Source organism: Cherax quadricarinatus, chromosome 41, assembly GCF_038502225.1.
Source record: "Cherax quadricarinatus isolate ZL_2023a chromosome 41, ASM3850222v1, whole genome shotgun sequence".
NCBI classification, from domain to species: Eukaryota; Metazoa; Arthropoda; class Malacostraca; order Decapoda; family Parastacidae; genus Cherax; species Cherax quadricarinatus.
The window spans coordinates 511,575-528,532 of NC_091332.1; the positions used below are offsets into that span (position 1 = coordinate 511,575).

General features: G+C 38.5%; 1 protein-coding gene across 2 annotated transcripts in view; it reads right to left on the minus strand.

Annotated features, from left to right (window-relative positions):
- Polr1B (RNA polymerase I subunit Rpl135) overlaps positions 1–16,958 on the minus strand; it is a 91,261-nt gene that overhangs the window by 54,204 nt on the left and 20,099 nt on the right. For both annotated transcript variants that reach the window (XM_070092860.1, XM_053786719.2), the window contains 4 exons: positions 15,814–15,966; positions 6,203–6,462; positions 5,697–5,810; positions 3,635–3,763 (listed from right to left, as the gene is read on the minus strand). In XM_070092860.1, the coding sequence (XP_069948961.1) occupies positions 3,635–3,763; positions 5,697–5,810; positions 6,203–6,462; positions 15,814–15,966 (656 nt within the window). The remainder of the gene's footprint in view (positions 1–3,634; positions 3,764–5,696; positions 5,811–6,202; positions 6,463–15,813; positions 15,967–16,958) is intronic.

Below are 16,958 nucleotides of genomic sequence, written 5' to 3' on the forward strand. Positions count from 1 at the left end.
CACATGTATAAGTACATATATACACACCCCTCTGGGTTTTCTTCTATTTTCTTTCAAGTTCTTGTTTTTGTTTATTTCCTCTTACCTCCATGGGGAAGTGGAATAGAATTCTTCCTCCGTAAGCCATGCGTGCTGTAAGAGGCGACTAAAATGCCGGGGGCAAGGGGTTAGTAACCCCTTCTACTGTATATATTACTAAATGTAAAAGGAGAAACTTTCATTTTTCCTTTTGGGCCACCCCGCCTCGGTGGGATACAGCCGGTGTGCGAAAGAAAGAAGAAAAAGGAGAAACTTTCGTTTTTCCTTTTGGGCCACCCTGCCTCAGTGGGATACGGCCAGTGTGTTGAAAGAAGAAAGAAGACATGTTTGTGTAGTGTGACCTAAGTGTAAGTAGAAATAGCAAGACATACCTGAAATCTTGCATGTTTATGAGACTGAGAAATGACACCAGCAATCCTCACATATGCAACAGTTAGACAACTTTATTCCGAAACGTTTCGCCTACACAGTAGGCTTCTTCAGTCGAATACAGAAAGTAGGCAGGGACAGTAGAGATGTGAAGACGATGTAATCAGTCCATCACCCTTAAAGTCGTAGAATTTGAGGTTGTCAGTCCCTCGGCCTGGAGAAGTTCAGTTCCATAGTCAGGAACTATCAGATAGTTCCTGACTATGGAACTGAACTTCTCCAGGCCGAGGGACTGACAACCTCAAATTCTACGACTTTAAGGGTGATGGACTGATTACATCGTCTTCACATCTCTACTGTTCCTGCCTACTTTCTGTATTCGACTGAAGAAGCCTACTGTGTAGGCGAAACGTTTCGGAATAAAGTTGTCTAACTGTTGCATATGTGTCTTACCTAACAACCTGTCGGTATTGTATACCATTTTGATGTTCACCAGCAATCCTACCATCATGTAAATAAGTACAGGCTTTTGTTTTACACTCACTTAGCAGGAGGGTAGTACCTCCCTGGGTAGCTGCTGTCTACCAACCTACTACCAATTATTTATATAATACTTATATACAAAAATTTTTAAACACTACCTAAAATTATTTACAAAACATAACCACACTAATTATTTTTATTGAAGATTGTCTGTATATAATAACTAAGCTCTCAACATGAGAGAGAACAAATCCCATGAAAATACAAGCTGAACATATCTTGACAGTCTACAGTAACCCAAGTTATTATAAATATAAGTAAGTGTTAGAAAATCATTTCGTGCATTAAAAATTCCAAAAGAACGAGAACTCTGCTGATATCCACTAAGTTAGTATTGGAATGGAATCAGAGAACAGCAAATGTCATAGAATATTGGGACAATGAAAAGTCCTGAAATGAGGATCATGCTGAAACATAATGAAAGTTCATTTCCCCAAACCCTTACATGTCCATGGACCCAAAAGAAGACAATATTTATTATTATTAACACACTGGCCAATTCCCACCAAGGCAGAGTGGCCCAAAAAAGAAAAACTTTCACCATCATTCACTCCATCACTGTCTTGCCAGAAGGATGCTTTACACTACAGTTTTTAAACTGCAACATTAACACCCCTCCTTCAGAGTGCAGGCACTGTACTTCCCATCTCCAGGACTCAAGTCCGGCCTGCCGGTTTCCCTGAATCCCTTCATAAATGTTACTTTGCTCACACTCCAACAGCACATCAAGTATTAAAAACCATTTGTCTCCATTCACTCCTATCAAACATGCTCACGCATGCCCGCTGGAAGTCCAAGCCCCTCGCACACAAAACCTCCTTTACCCCATCCCTCCAACCTTTCCTAGGCCGACCCCTACCCCGCCTTCCTTCCACTACAGACTGATACACTCTTGAAGTCATTCTGTTTCGCTCCATTCTCTCTACATGTCCAAACCACCTCAACAACCCTTCCTCAGCCCTCTGGACAACAGTTTTGGTAATCCCGCACCTCCTCCTAACTTCCAAACTACGAATTCTCTGCATTATATTCACACCACACATTGCCCTCAGACATGACATTTCCACTGCATCCAGCCTTCTCCTCGCTGCAACATTCATCACCCATGCTTCACACCCATATAAGAGCGTTGGTATAACTATACTCTCATACATTCCCCTCTTTGCCTCCAAGGACAAAGTTTTTTGTCTCCACAGACTCCTAAGTGCACTGCTCACCCTTTTCCCCTCATCAATTCTATGATTCACCTCATCTTTCATAGACCCATCCACTGACACGTCCACTCCCAAATATCTGAATACATTCACCTCCTCCATACCCTCTCCCTCCAATCTGATATCCAATATTTCATCACCTAATCTTTTTGTTATCCTCATAACCTTACTCTTTCCTGTATTCACTTTTAATTTTCTTCTTTTGCATACCCTACCAAATTCATCTACCAACCTCTGCAGCTTCTCTTCAGAATCACCCAAGAGCACAGTGTCATCAGCAAAGAGCAACTGTGACAACTCCCACTTTATGTGTGATTCTTTATCTTTTAACTCCATGCCTCTTGCCAAGACCCTCGCATTTACTTCTCTTACAACCCCATCTATAAATATATTAAACAACCACGGTGACATCACACATCCTTGTCTAAGGCCTACTTTTACTGGGAAATAATCTCCCTCTTTCCTACATACTCTAACTTGAGCCTCACTATCCTCGTAAAAACTCTTCACTGCTTTTAGTAACCTACCTCCTACACCATACACCTGCAACATCTGCCACATTGCCCCCCTATCCACCCTATCAAATGTTTTGTATATGCTGAAGATGCAACACAGTCAGTGCTGACTGCAAATAACAATTAGGATGCAATGAATCATAAGTTTAATTTACTTGCAATATTTTCAAGGAGTCAGAGACTAAAACAAATAATGTGTTATCTAGAGTTCCAGCAAACAACATTATACAGCCAACCAACTTCAATGATGCCTGAGAAACCATCACAAAAAAAAAAAAGTAGGTCAGCAATTAGTACTGAATGAAGAGATATTGAGACAACAATAGTGAAAAGTCTTCTTTAGGTTAAATGAAGAATAAATCTTAATTAAAATGAATATATAGTTTAATAATAAGGAAAAAAAATAATGTTTAGTGTTTTTTTTTTTTAACAAGTCGGCTGTCTCCCACCGAGGCAGGGTGACCCAAAAAGAATGAAAATCCCCAAAAAGAAAATACTTTCATCATCATTCAACACTTTCACCTCACTCACACAATCACTGTTTTTGTAGAGGTGCCCAGAACACAACAGTTTAGAAGCATATATGTATAAAGATGCACAACATATCTCTCCAAACTGCCAATATCCCAAACCCCTACCTCCTTTAGAGTGCAGGCATTGTACTTCCCATTTCCAGGACTCAAGTCCGGCTATATAAAAATAACCGGTTTCCCTGAATCCCTTCACTAAATATTACCCTGCTCACACTCCAACAGCTCGTCAGGTCCCAAATATCACTCGTCTCCATTCACTCCTATCGAACACGCTCACGCACGCCTGCTGGAAGTCCAAGTCTCTCGCCCACAAAACCTCCCTTACCCCTTCCTTCCAACCTTTTCGAGGATGACCCTTATCCCGCATTCCTTCCCCTAAATGTATAGAGAAGAAATATACAGTAATCAGATAATCACTCACCCCATGCCTCTCCAGTCAATCTGCGAGGCTGAATTGTTTTCGTCCCCATGAAGTAGGCACCTCGATGTATTGCACGGAGATGAGACAAGTCTCTCATTCTGTTTAGATGTTCCATTATCACAGTCAAACCTATGAGCAATACAAAATTTCATGACAGATCAATAAAGCTTTTAATGTTAAACATAATATATTCACATACAGTAAAACTTGTTAATACCTTCACACAACCAACAACCATAATTGTCCTCTTTCTGTGATGGTACATACAAATTTACAGCATGAAGTACACAACATAAAACCTTTAAATATCTTGGGTAGGCAGAGAAGTGTGTAAATAAGTGTAATGTTTGATACAATAAGGTCAGTGGCTAGAGTAATCTGAAAATACCTATTTTCATAAAGATGTAGCTGAAACTGTGAGTACTGCATACTCAATGTAAAGTTCCATATAAAAGATAAGAATAACCAATTTTTAATAAATATAAAGATGCTATTTCCTCAACAGTCATTGTCTCTCCAATAATAAGCATTGCTCACACTCACCAAGCCACGCTTCCTCTCTATTTTGCTGCTTTATTTATTTGGTTCTTCATGTGTCACCAACAGCTGAACCCCCACATTTGTGGCAATCTCCCAAATTTGTGTGCTTCAATTAGCCAATGCTTTTAATGAGGACATCCCACTATACATTACTAAAGTTAATAAGAGAAGTACAGTGCCTGCACTCTGAAGGAGGGGTGTTAATGTTGCAGTTTAAAAACTGTAGTGTAAAGCACCCTTCTGGCAAGACAGTGATGGAGTGAATGATGGTGAAAGTTTTTCTTTTTCGGGCCACCCTGCCTTGGTGGGAATCGGCCAGTGTGATAAAAAAAAAAAAAATAAGAGAAACTTTTGTTTTTCATTTTTTGGGGCCACCCTGCTTCAGTGAGATGCAACCAGTCTATTGAAAGAAGATACATACTATATATAGAGTGGAACCTCGGTACTCGAACAGCTCCTTACTCGAACAAAGTTCAGCACTTGACCAAACAAACACGTCTTGCCAGAACCTCGTTGTTCACTGTTGCATGTTTCTTCACATTTTTTGGTGGTGCTTTTTTATATTATTTGTATAAATAAGTCACCATGGGGCCTACGAAGATTAGTGATAACAGCCAATCAAAAAGAAAATTGGTTGAGAAGAATTTATTCTATACTTGAATGGATCGGCACTTGAACAGTCTTTTGGAATGAATTAAGTTCAATTACCGAGGTTCCACCGTATATACATTTTTTTTTTAAACACATCAGCCATCTCTCACCAAGGCATGGTGACCCAAAACAGAGGCACTTTCACCATCATTCACACATAACCACACTCTTTGCAGAGGTGCCCAGATATGACAGTTGTCACTCCAAACAGCCAATATCCCAAACCCCTCCTTTAAAGTGCAGGTATTGTACTTCCCACCTCCAGGACTCAAGTCCGGTTAACCTGTTTCCCTAAATCCCTTCACAAAATATTACCCTGCTCACACTCCAACAGCTCGTCAAGTCCCAAAAACCATTCGCTTCCATTCACTCCTATCTAACACGCTTGCACATGCCTGCTGCACATGAATATTCAAAAGATTAAAGCAATATTTCAAGAGATATAGGGCCTCCAAATGAGAAAACAATTTACGCACATGGATAAAATTTAGTTGCACTTATGATTCTGAATTTGAGTTAACCTTTGGAATCCTAACCATCACGAACTGGAGATTTCAAGAGAGCTGACCATCAATATAATAGACTAGAAGGAGGAATTCTCCGAGGGTCCATTTAATCAGAATAATGTTTAAAAAAATGCAGAAAAAGCACTAAGGCACTCAGTGTATACTTAATACAATACTGTGCATACAATTTACACATAAAATGCAATAGAATTTGAAAATCAATGAGGTACTCAGTGGATTTTGCCTTTTTTTTTTTTTTTCAGAAATTCATTATACTGAGGTCCATTAAACATCTCAAGTGTAAGAAAGTGTCACCAAAAATGGCAATAACAAATTGACATTATATATGATATTCATGCAATTACCTGTGGTCTGCATACGTCCATATCCTGTCTTTGATGGCAGTGTTCCAGTAGCTATGAAGGCTTTGAACAGTGGGCCAATGTTTCTGCCTTTCATGGAAGCTCTTTTGACATCCTCTGAAAATGGAAGCTGAGTCAAAATGAAAGCCAATTATAAAAACACATTCTAAATTAGAAGGCACTGGAAGGAAACTACTCAATTTAGATACCAGACAAATTAAGAAAGGATGATGCATGGCAATTTTGGGAAAAGAATCACTTCAAGCCACAGAGTAAAATACAAAATTTTTAAAATCTAATGGTAGAAGTGGCAGAAAAAAAAATGAAAAGCTTACAATAATGAATGTTTACAATACATTTAACATGTGAACAAAAATAATTGACAAGAAGAATGAATGATGAACAGTATAGTGTACATTTATCTTCAATTTGTGGGCTAATTAAGATTTGTCCCAGATATAATATGATTTTTATTTTAAACTAATAAAAATTTTATTAAGAATATTTACTGCCTTCTAATATCCAGTTTGGGCCTATTTTTTTGTTCTGCATTTTCAACTGCAATTTAATAGAATTTAGTAGAGCTGTCAGTTTCTCTTTCAACAATTGTAGGCAAGTGTGACCTCCAAGAGTGACCTCCTGCATACTTAATGTATCCACAGACTCTTCCTTGCTCTCTCCACTGATGAAGGAGTAGAGTTTTCTGGCCATCAAGCAAAGTGTATCAAACTTCTCAATGTTGGACTTGCAATGAATCAACACACAGTGCCTAATCAAAATAAAATAATTATGTATATTACATCATGAAATTACAGATATTTTCAGTGCCTGATGCAAAGTACAATAAAACTGATAAATTTTATTGCTGCACTTTAACCTTTTGACAGCATTATAAAAGATCAAAGCCTGGAGGGTTAATTGACAATAAAATTTTGTTTTTATTATTTATATATTTTCTGACATATTCAACATACTTTTAAAATAAGAAACATAACTTTCTGTGATAGGGACCATGGAAGTTCACATTGGAATACTGTATTTCATACAAATGATGCCTCTGATAACTGCAGTATGGTCTTGGATGTTCTATTAACCCTTAAACTGTCCAAACGTAGATCTATGTTGACATGCGTAGTGCTCCGACACGCTACGCACATCAATGTAGATCTACGTTTGGACAGTTTAAGGGTTAAGCCCTCATTTGCCTCTATTTATACAGTCACTATCTGAATGTTGTGGTGCTCAGGTGTCACCTGAGACCTGCTCTACACACCCCAATTATGTTGGCATTTGAAAACAAGATAGCTGAGGAAAGTAGAGGACAGCCAAGCCCCCATAATGATTTCAACAGTTCTGTACAATAAAATGAATGTCTTACATAGAAGCCTATGCCATTCTGTGAATTATTTACTCACTCTCACATCTAGTATAGTAGGGCCCAAGTTTATGGCGTTTCACTTTACGGCATTTTGCTAATATGGACATTTCAAACTATGACCAAAATGCTTTATACAGCTCCTCCCACATGACTCACTAATACGGTCACCATGCACCACTCTGTTTACATCCTCCGTCAGCTCCACAGTATGTCTGGAAACCTTCCAAAATTTCAAGCGTTTTAAAGTTATTGCATATTTTATCTTCTTTCAACAAACCAGCTGTATCCCATCAAGGCAGGGTGGCCCAATTTAGTAATATATATAGGAGAAAGGGTTACTAACCCCTTGCTCCCAGCATTTTAGTCACCTCTTACGAAACACATGGCTTACGGAGGAAGAATTCTGTTCCACTTCCCCATATATATATACTCATATATACCCACATATACGTACGTACTCTGATAATTATATTTATGTGTGCCTGTACCTAAATAAACTTACACCCTGTATTGGCGTGCAAGTACACATTAAAATCGCTAAGAGAGTCTCACTAATCTCACTATCTTAACAATAATGATAATAATATTAATACATAATATCAATCACTCTTGGGCACATTAAATGTCGTATATGTGTATTAAGTTAAAATAGACATTTTCATTAATCCATCTAGGATATTTTTTTTCAAAATTATATAAGAAACTCACTACATAACATATAAACATGATATGTATATACACTCACAGTAGAATACATCTGACATAAATAAGAGATATGGTTACCAGGTGGCTTGTCAGAGTGACAAAAAAAGAATTACGTTTTCTCTAGTCCAACTGTAGAAACTTATTCCTTCACTGGTAACTAACAAAAAAAGGCACAATACCGTGACTGGAACGATACACAAATAACCCGCACATAGAAGAGAGGAGCTTACGACGACATTTCGGTCCGACTTGGACCATTTACAAAGTCACACTGTGTGACATTTACAGTCACACTGTGTCACGGTGTAACTTTGTAAATGGTCCAAGTCGGACCGAAACATCGTCGTAAGCTCCTCTCTTCCATGTGCGGGTTATTTGTGTAGCCTTCACTGGTAGCTATTTATTTATTCTACTGCGCTAACGTGAAGACAACATGTGCACAATGTAAGTGTATTGTGCGGTAAATGCTTCAACAACTCGTGCTACTGTACGTGTATGAACAAAAAGTGGACAGGTATTAATGCACATTTCATCTGACCGAGTGACTTCCCTTACGCGTTTGTCTGTTTATTTACATTCTTGGTGTCTCTCTCGTTTACAATGATATCTAACGTTAGTTATTAGAAATTATTAAACTCAGTGAACAAGGTATGTCGATGGTAATAATAATAATAATCGCTCTTGGGTACTTTAAATTTAAGCCGTATATTTCATGTATGTAGACAGCAACCAACCAGGGAGGTACTACCATCCTGCCAAGTGAGTGTAAAATGGAAACTTGTAATTGTTTTACATGATGGAAGGGTTGCTGGTGTCTTTTCTGTCTCATAAACATGCAAGATTTCAGGTACGTCTTGCTACTTCTTCTTACACTTAGGTCACACAACACATACATGTACAATCATATACAGTGGACCCTCAACCAGCAATATTAATCCGTTCCTGAGAGCTCATCGTTAATCAAAATAATCGTTAGTCAAGTTAATTTTCCCCATAAGAAATAATGGAAATCAAATTAATCCGTGCAAGACACCCCAAAGTATGAACAAAAAAAAATTTTTACCACATGAAATATTAATTTTAATACACACAAACTGAAGAAGACATGCACAGTTACATGACACTTACCTTTATTGAAGATCTGGTGATGATTGATGGGATGGTAGGAGGGGAGACCATTGATCTTGTTAGTGTTTAGAAGGGGAATCCCCTTCCATTAGCACTTGAGGTAGCAAGTCTTTTTCTGGGGTTACTTCCCTTGTTCTTTTAATGCCACTAGGACCAGCCTCAGAGTCACTGGACTTCTGTCGCACAACATATCTGTCCATAGAGGCCTGTGCCTCTCGTTCCTTTATCCTAAAGTGTTTCACAACATTGTCAGTGTAATAGTCACCAGCACGGCTTGCAATAGCTGTGTGAGGGTGATTTTCATCAAAAAAGGTTTCCACTTTAAGCCACATTGCACACATTTCCTTAATCTTTGAAGTAGGCAACGTCTTCAATTTCTCTCTCCCCTCCTCCGAAGCAGTTTCCTCAGGTGTGGCCACTTACTGTTGAAGATGATCTAGCAGCTCATCAGTGGTTTGTTCTTCATTGTCCTCCTCCACCAACTCTTCCACATCCTCCCCACTAACCTCACCAATATGAGCACTAGTTATAGGCATTTTTTCCTGTTCACCTGGGTGTTAGTCAACTGTTGTGGGTCGCATCCTGGAGGACAAGATTAAGGACCCCCAATGGAAATAAGTTAGACAGTCCTCGATGATGCACTGACTGTCTTGGGTTATCCTGGGTGGCTAACCCTCTGGGGTTAATCGTTTCTCGGTAATTGTTTCACGTTAAGCCACGCCAACAACACTCTCTCCACATCTTCGAGTAATACAGCTGATGGTGGTGCAGCAACAACAACAGCTGACTGTGGTGCAGCAGCAGCTGCACCTTTGGCAAGAACAGCTTCCTTGATTGCCGTTTTCTTACCCACAATAGTAGCGATGGTTGATTGGGGTTTATTATACAACCTGACCAGCTCAGAGACACGCACTCCACTTTCATACTTAGCAATGATCTCTTTCTTCATCTCCATAGTAATTCTCACCCTTTTTGCTGTAGGGTTGGCACTAGAAGCTTTCTTGGGGCCCATGGTGACTTATTTTGCAGGTGCAATCACTACAAAGGCTGTGATAATATGAAATGTTCCAGTTGTTGTATGTTTGGAAGCGACCGCGGTGGCTGGCTGGCTTGTAAACACTGGCACCCAAGGGACAAGTGAGGCGCGCTCAGGCCAAAGTGGATGTGTATGGTACGGAACGAATAGCGCTGGTCGGGTTTTTAAGCGCTAGTTGAGGCAAAATTTTTGCGTTAAAATGTATCGCTAGTCAGATTTATCGTTAATCGATGCCATCGCTGGTTAAGGGTCCACTGTATATATACACACCTGTCTGGGTTTTCTTCTATTTTCTTTCTAGTTCGTGTTCTTGTTTGTTTCCTCTTACCTCCATGGGGAAGTGGAACAGAATTCTTCCTCCGTAAGCCATGCGTGTTGTAAGAGGCGACTAAAATGCCAGGAGCAAGGGGCTAGTAACCCCTTCTCCTGTATATATTACTAAATGTAAAAGGAGAAACTATCGTTTTTCCTTTTGGGCCACCCTGCCTCGGTGGGATATGGCCGGTGTGTTGAAAGAAAGATTTCATGTAGACAGCAACCGTCCAGGGAGGTACTACTGTCCTGCCAAGTGCGTGTAAAATGGAAACCTGTAATTTCTTTACATGATGGTAAGATTGCTGGAGTCTTTTCTGTCTCATAAACATACAAGATTTCAGGTACGTCTTGCTACTTCTACTTACACTTAGGTCACACTACACATACATGTACAAGCATATACAGTGGACCCAAACCTAACGAACGCATCGCGTAACGTTAAATCCGCCTAACAATACATTTTAACGCAAAAATTTTGCCTCGGCTAGCGCTAAAAAACTCGTTCAACGCGATTCGTTCGAGACGCGTCCACGTGCGGCCTGAGCCCGCCTCACTTGTTCCGTGGGTGCCAATGTTTACAAGCCAGCCACCGCGGTCGCTTCCAAGCATACAATCGGAACATTTCATATTATCACAGCCTTTTTAGTGATTGCACCTGCAAAATAAGTCACCATGGGCCCAAGAAAGCTTCTAGTGCCAACCCTACAGCAAAAAGGGCGAGAATTACTATGGATGTGAAGAAAGAGATCATTGCTACGTATGAAAGTGGAGTGCATGTCTCCGACCTGGCTAAGTTGTACACAAAACCCCTATCAACCATCGCTACTATTGTGACCAAGAAAACGGCAATCAAGGAAGCTGTTCTACCAAAGGTGCAACTTTGTTTTCGAAACAGAGATCGCAAGTGATAGAAGATGTTAAGAGACTGTTATTGGTGTGGATAAACGAAAAACAGATAGCAGGAGACAGCATCTCTCAAGCGATCATATGTGAAAAGGCTAGGAAGTTGCATGACGATTTAATTAGAAAAATGCCTGCAACTAGTGGTGATGTGAGTGAATTTAAGGCCAGCAAAGGTTGGTTTGAGAGATTTAAGAATCGTAGTGGCATACATAATGTAATAAGGCATGGTGAGGCTGCCAGTTCGGACCACAAAGCGGCTGAAAACTATGTGCAGGAATTCAAGGAGTACATAGACAGTGAAGGACTGAAACCTGAACAAGTGTTTAATTGTGACGAAACAGGCCTGTTTTGGAAGAAAATGCCAAGCAGGACCTACATTATTCAGGAGGAAAAGGCACTCCCAGGACATAAGCCTATGAAAGACAGGCTTACTCTGTTGATGTGTGCCAATGCTAGTGGTGATTGCAAAGTGAAGCCTTTATTGGTGTATCACTCTGAAACTCCCAGAGTGTTCAGGAAAAACAATGTCCTCAAGGCTAATTTGTGTGTGCTGTGGAGTGCAAACAGTAAGGCATGGGTCACTAGGGACTTTTTCTATGACTGGTTACACCATGCATTTGCCCCCACTGTGAAAAATTATCTAATTGAAAAGAAATTAGACCTTAAGTGCCTCCTGCTATTAGACAATGCTCCTGGTCATCCTTCAGATGTGGCAGAGCGACTTTCTGTGGAAATGAGCTTCATTAAGGTCAAGTTTTTGCCTCCTAATACCACTCCTCTCCTGCAGCCCATGGACCAGCAGGTCATTTCCAACTTCAAGAAACTGTACACAAAAGCTATGTTTGAAAGGTGCTTTGTAGTGACCTCAGAAACTCAATTGACTCTAAGAGAGTTTTGGAGAGATCACTTTAGCATCCTCAATTGTGTAAACATTATAGGTAAGGCTTGGGAGGAAGTGACTCAGAGGACCTTGAACTCTGCTTGGAAGAAACTGTGGCCAGAATGTGTAGACAAAGGGGATTTTGAAGGGTTTGAGGCTAACCCTGGGAATCCTATGCCAGTTGAGGAATCCACTGTGGCATTGGGGAAGTCTTGGGGTTGGAGGTTAGTAGGGAGGATGTGGAAGAGTTGGTGGAGGAGGACAATGAAGAACTAACCACTGATGAGCTGCTAGATCATCTTCAACAGCAAAAGGCCACACCTGAGGAAACTGCTTCGGAGGAGGGGATAGAGAAATTGAGAAAGTTGCCTACTTCAAAGATTAAGGAAATGTGTGCAATGTGGCTTAAAGTGCAAACTTTTTTTGATGAAAATCACCCTCACACAGCTATTGCAAGCCGTGTTGGCAACCTGTACACTGACAATGTTGTGAAACACTTTAGGAATGTCATAAAGGAACGGGAGGTACAGGCCTCTATGGACAGATAAGTTGTGCGACAGAGGTCCAGTGACTCTCAAGCTGGTCCTAGTGGCATTAAAAGAAGAAGGGAAGTAACCCCGGAAAAGGACTTGCCACCTCAAGTCCTAATGGAAGGGGATTCCCCTTCTAAACATTAACACCATCCACAGTCTCCCCTCCTCCCATCCCATCAATCATCACCAGATCTTCAATAAAGGTAAGTGTCATGTAACTGTGCATGTCTTCTTCAGTTTGTGTGTATTAAAATTAATATTTCATGTGGTAAAAATTTTTTTTTATTCGTACTTTGGGGTGTCAGGAACGGATTAATTTGATTTCCATTATTTCTTATGGGGAAAATTAATTCGCCTAACGTTGAGCTCTCAGGAACGGATTAATAGCATTAGGCAAGGGTCCACTGTACGTATATATGTCGTGCCGAATAGGCAGAACTTGCAATCTTGGCTTAAATAGCAATGCTCATCTTGCCATATAGGACAAGCAAAAATTTGTGTACGCAATAATTTCGCCAAAATCATTCTGAACCTAACAGAAAAAATATATTTCACTGTGTATGTTTAGTATTAAATTATTGTAAACAAATCTAAAATATATTTAGTTTGGTTGGGCTAAAATAAATTGCTCTTGTTATAATAAGGTTAGGTAAGTTTTCTAAGATTCTTTTGGTGCAAAATTAAAAAATTTTATATTAACATTAATGAAAAAATATATCTTTAAACGTATAAGAGAAAATTTCAGAAAGGACTTAATTTTAAATGAGTTCTTGCTAATTGACCAGTTTTACATATTTGGCAGGACATATACATACACCTCTGGGTTTTCTTCTATTTTCTTTCTAGTTCTTGTTCTTATTTATTTCCTCTTATCTCCATGGGGAAGTGGAACAGAATTCTTCCTCCATAAGCTATGCATGTTGTAAGAGGCAACTAAAATGCCGGGAGCAAGGGCCTAGTAACCCCTTCTCCTGTATAAATTACTAAATTTAAAAAGAGAAACTTTCGCTTTTCTTTTTGGGCCACCCTGCCTTGGTGGGATACGGCTGGTTTGTTGAAAAAAAAAAATTCATGTAGGTATGGTAGCTGGTGTGGGAGCTAGCACACCTGATTTTCTACAATAAATACTATTCACCTCTCACCCTATATTAAGACTACAAATATTTTAAGGTAAATAATGAATGTACTGTGTGTGTGGATTTTACTTTTTATTGCTTTTTATTGCCTAGTGCTACTGTTACCTTGATATATGTTAGTATAAATTTGTTATCTAGCATTTATATATATTTATAAGTGGGAAAAAAAAAAGGGCATTCCACTTTACAGCGGTAACCAGGAATATAACATGCCGTATAAGTGGGGCCCTACTGTACATACCGGTGGGCCCTGCTTTACAGTGCTTTGCTTTAAGGTGATTCACTAATGCAGCAATTTTCAATCATACCCATTCTTCATTTGTTCAGACTTCCTACAATAAATATATTCACAACTCACTATAAGCTAAGGATGAAAATATTTTAAGGAAAGTAACGTGTGTAATGTATACATACGTTGTTCAGTGTTGCTCACTTAACCCTTTGAGGGTCGACAGGCCCTCTCCGAAACTCGTTCTCAGGGTCGGCCAAATTTAAAAAAAAAAAAAATTATTTTATCTTATGAAAAGATAGAGAATCTTTTCCCGATCATAAAGACACCAAAAGTTTGAAATTTGATAGAAAACTTACGGAATTATGCTCTCGCAAAGTTAGCGGTCTCGGCGATGTTTACGCATCGGCGATTTTGCCCACTTTGAGCCCCATTTTCGGCCAATTTCACTGTACTAGTCGACAAAAAACATGAATATTTCGCTAGAACTCCATTTTTTCTATCGAATGGGTGCAAGAAACCACCCATTTATGAAATTCAACTATCCAGTACAGTGGTCAGAATTTAGCAATTTTGCCAATTTCACACAAATTTCAAAAGATGCCAATTTCCGAATAGGGTCCAGAATAAACAAGAAAGACATTCCTGGCACTAAAATGACATTTCCTCTAGTCATTAGTCACGTCTCAAGGCCCCTCTTATATTCTTTTGCTTTCCACTTTGAATTTTTATTTTCACAAAAAATATAAGATTTACTGTTATGCAGACTAAGATTTACTGTTATGCAGACTACTGCATTGGTGTAAAAAATGGTATAAATATTATTGGTGCACTTGTGAAAGAATATTAGACTCACCAGTTGACGTGTATTGCACGCTTGGCACGATTTGTTTACTTTTGAAGTTTGGTAAAAATCGAACATTTCTGCTACTTTGAGCTCAATTTCAAGGCACTTTTCATTGTAAAACCAGTCAAAATCATCTCAATTTCTGTAATATGTCTTCCATTCTATAAAATGAGACAAGAAAACTAGAATACAACAATAAATACCATACGAAAATACACTGCAAAGTCGCTGATTTATTAAAAAAAAATGGTCAAAGTTTTTTTTTTCTCATTATGCACTGTGTGCTGCAGGATTTTTTTTAGACTGTGCACACTGACCACATAGACCCATTCTTTCATATGAAGGCCTACCAGCTTTCTCCCACTAGATTTGAGGCCGCTAGAATTTATGAGTACTAGTACGTCAAAAACCCCTACGCGTAAAACGTACTAGTACGACCAAAACCCTCAAAGGGTTAATATATAATAGTGTAAACATGTTATCAGGCTTTTATTCACATTTAAAAGTGAAAAAAGGCTATGTTTCACTTTACAGTGATATTTGCCTTACAGCAGTAGCCCAGACCCTAACCTGCAGTATAAGCGAGGCCCACCTGTAAAATACATTATGATTTTGTATCCATATCTCACTGTCCAAAAATATTCCTTGTGTCTTTCTGTGAAAGCTCCAAACATTGAATATGTTTGTATGAGGAGCCCATTTACATGATTAATTTTGTTATTTTTCTTTGTTTTTCAAACCTAAATATATCAATTGAGGCACCAGCTTAGGAACTGTGTCCAACGGACACTGCAGAAAATACTAAAATGCTAGAAGATGACTTTTGAAAAATAGTATGATAAATACTGAGCAAAGTATAAAGTTTAGAAACATAACAAAAAAAAGAGATAAATGAGCAACAGTACAAGGAGATAAATAAAAAATTGTAAAAAGTAGGCAGTAGAAGCATACAGAGGAGCAATTTTTATTTATTTTTATTTTTTTGACAAGAGTAGCAGGGGAAGATGAGGATACAGACTGCATTACTCACGTAAAAAGGTAATCGTATATTTGTACATCGCTATACCAAGCCGGTACAATACCAAGAAGTTTCTCACGAAAGGATTTTCCAATGTATTCTCTACACATATCTTGTGTATACAGTCCTTCTTTCTGTAGCTCACACATCATGCTCTTGATTTTTCTGTAATATCAAAGGACAAATTTTAAATTGGGGTTAGATAATAAACTACCAGGATCTTTAAAGTAAATAACAATCATAAAACAATACAGTATATACAGGACCAAATTAAATTTTCATCAGTGTTTACAAATTTTAAATTAAATCTGATTCCAAATTTGTAAAAAGCCATTCTAGTTAATATATGTAAATGTGCCTGTCCACTTAAGTGAGCCTGCCTATTTCTGTTCTCTAAGGGTCCCTTTTTCAGCTCTATTTGTTATTCATTTCTTCCACTCATTATTTTATACAGTACCTGTATTTTGGGTGCGACTTCTTTATTAGTTTTTTCTCCTTCATGTTTACTCAATGACTCCAGGGTGTCAAGAGTTTCACTTCACTTACTACCTGTCTCTCCAATACTCTATTCCAGTCTCTTGGGTTTTGGGAATTGTTTATTTTGTTAGGTCATCCTCTTCCTCTTCTAGGGTAAATTTGTCATCATACTACTAGCTATGGCTTCCAAAACTCACTGCACCTTAATGTAACATTAAAGTACAATAAGCCCTGGCTGTATTTAAAAGCTTGATCCTAGTTTTTAACGTACAGTACTCAACTGTGTGGCTTCAGCATATCAGCTGAAGTTTTTCTTTATTAGGCACATTAACCAAATTGTTAAAACTGTATTACTGTACTAATGTAAACTGTACTATTATAATATATTTTGCTGCCTGTCTACTATATATTTTATTTATTATAAATTTTGCTACCTTCTACTGTTGTAATAATACATAATTAAAATTTACCACTTTGTAACCTATGTCTAATTTTAAGGAACCTGTAAGCATTAGTGTTATTCTACCCAAAATGCTCATGCATTCTAGTGCCTTTCTTTGTGCTTGGCAATATTTTATTACATGTAAACTACACATTGTACTGTACAAAGAAATAAAGGATTTGATTTGATTTTAAAATAAATAGTGTAACTATGGAAATGGAGTTTCATATTCTTTGAA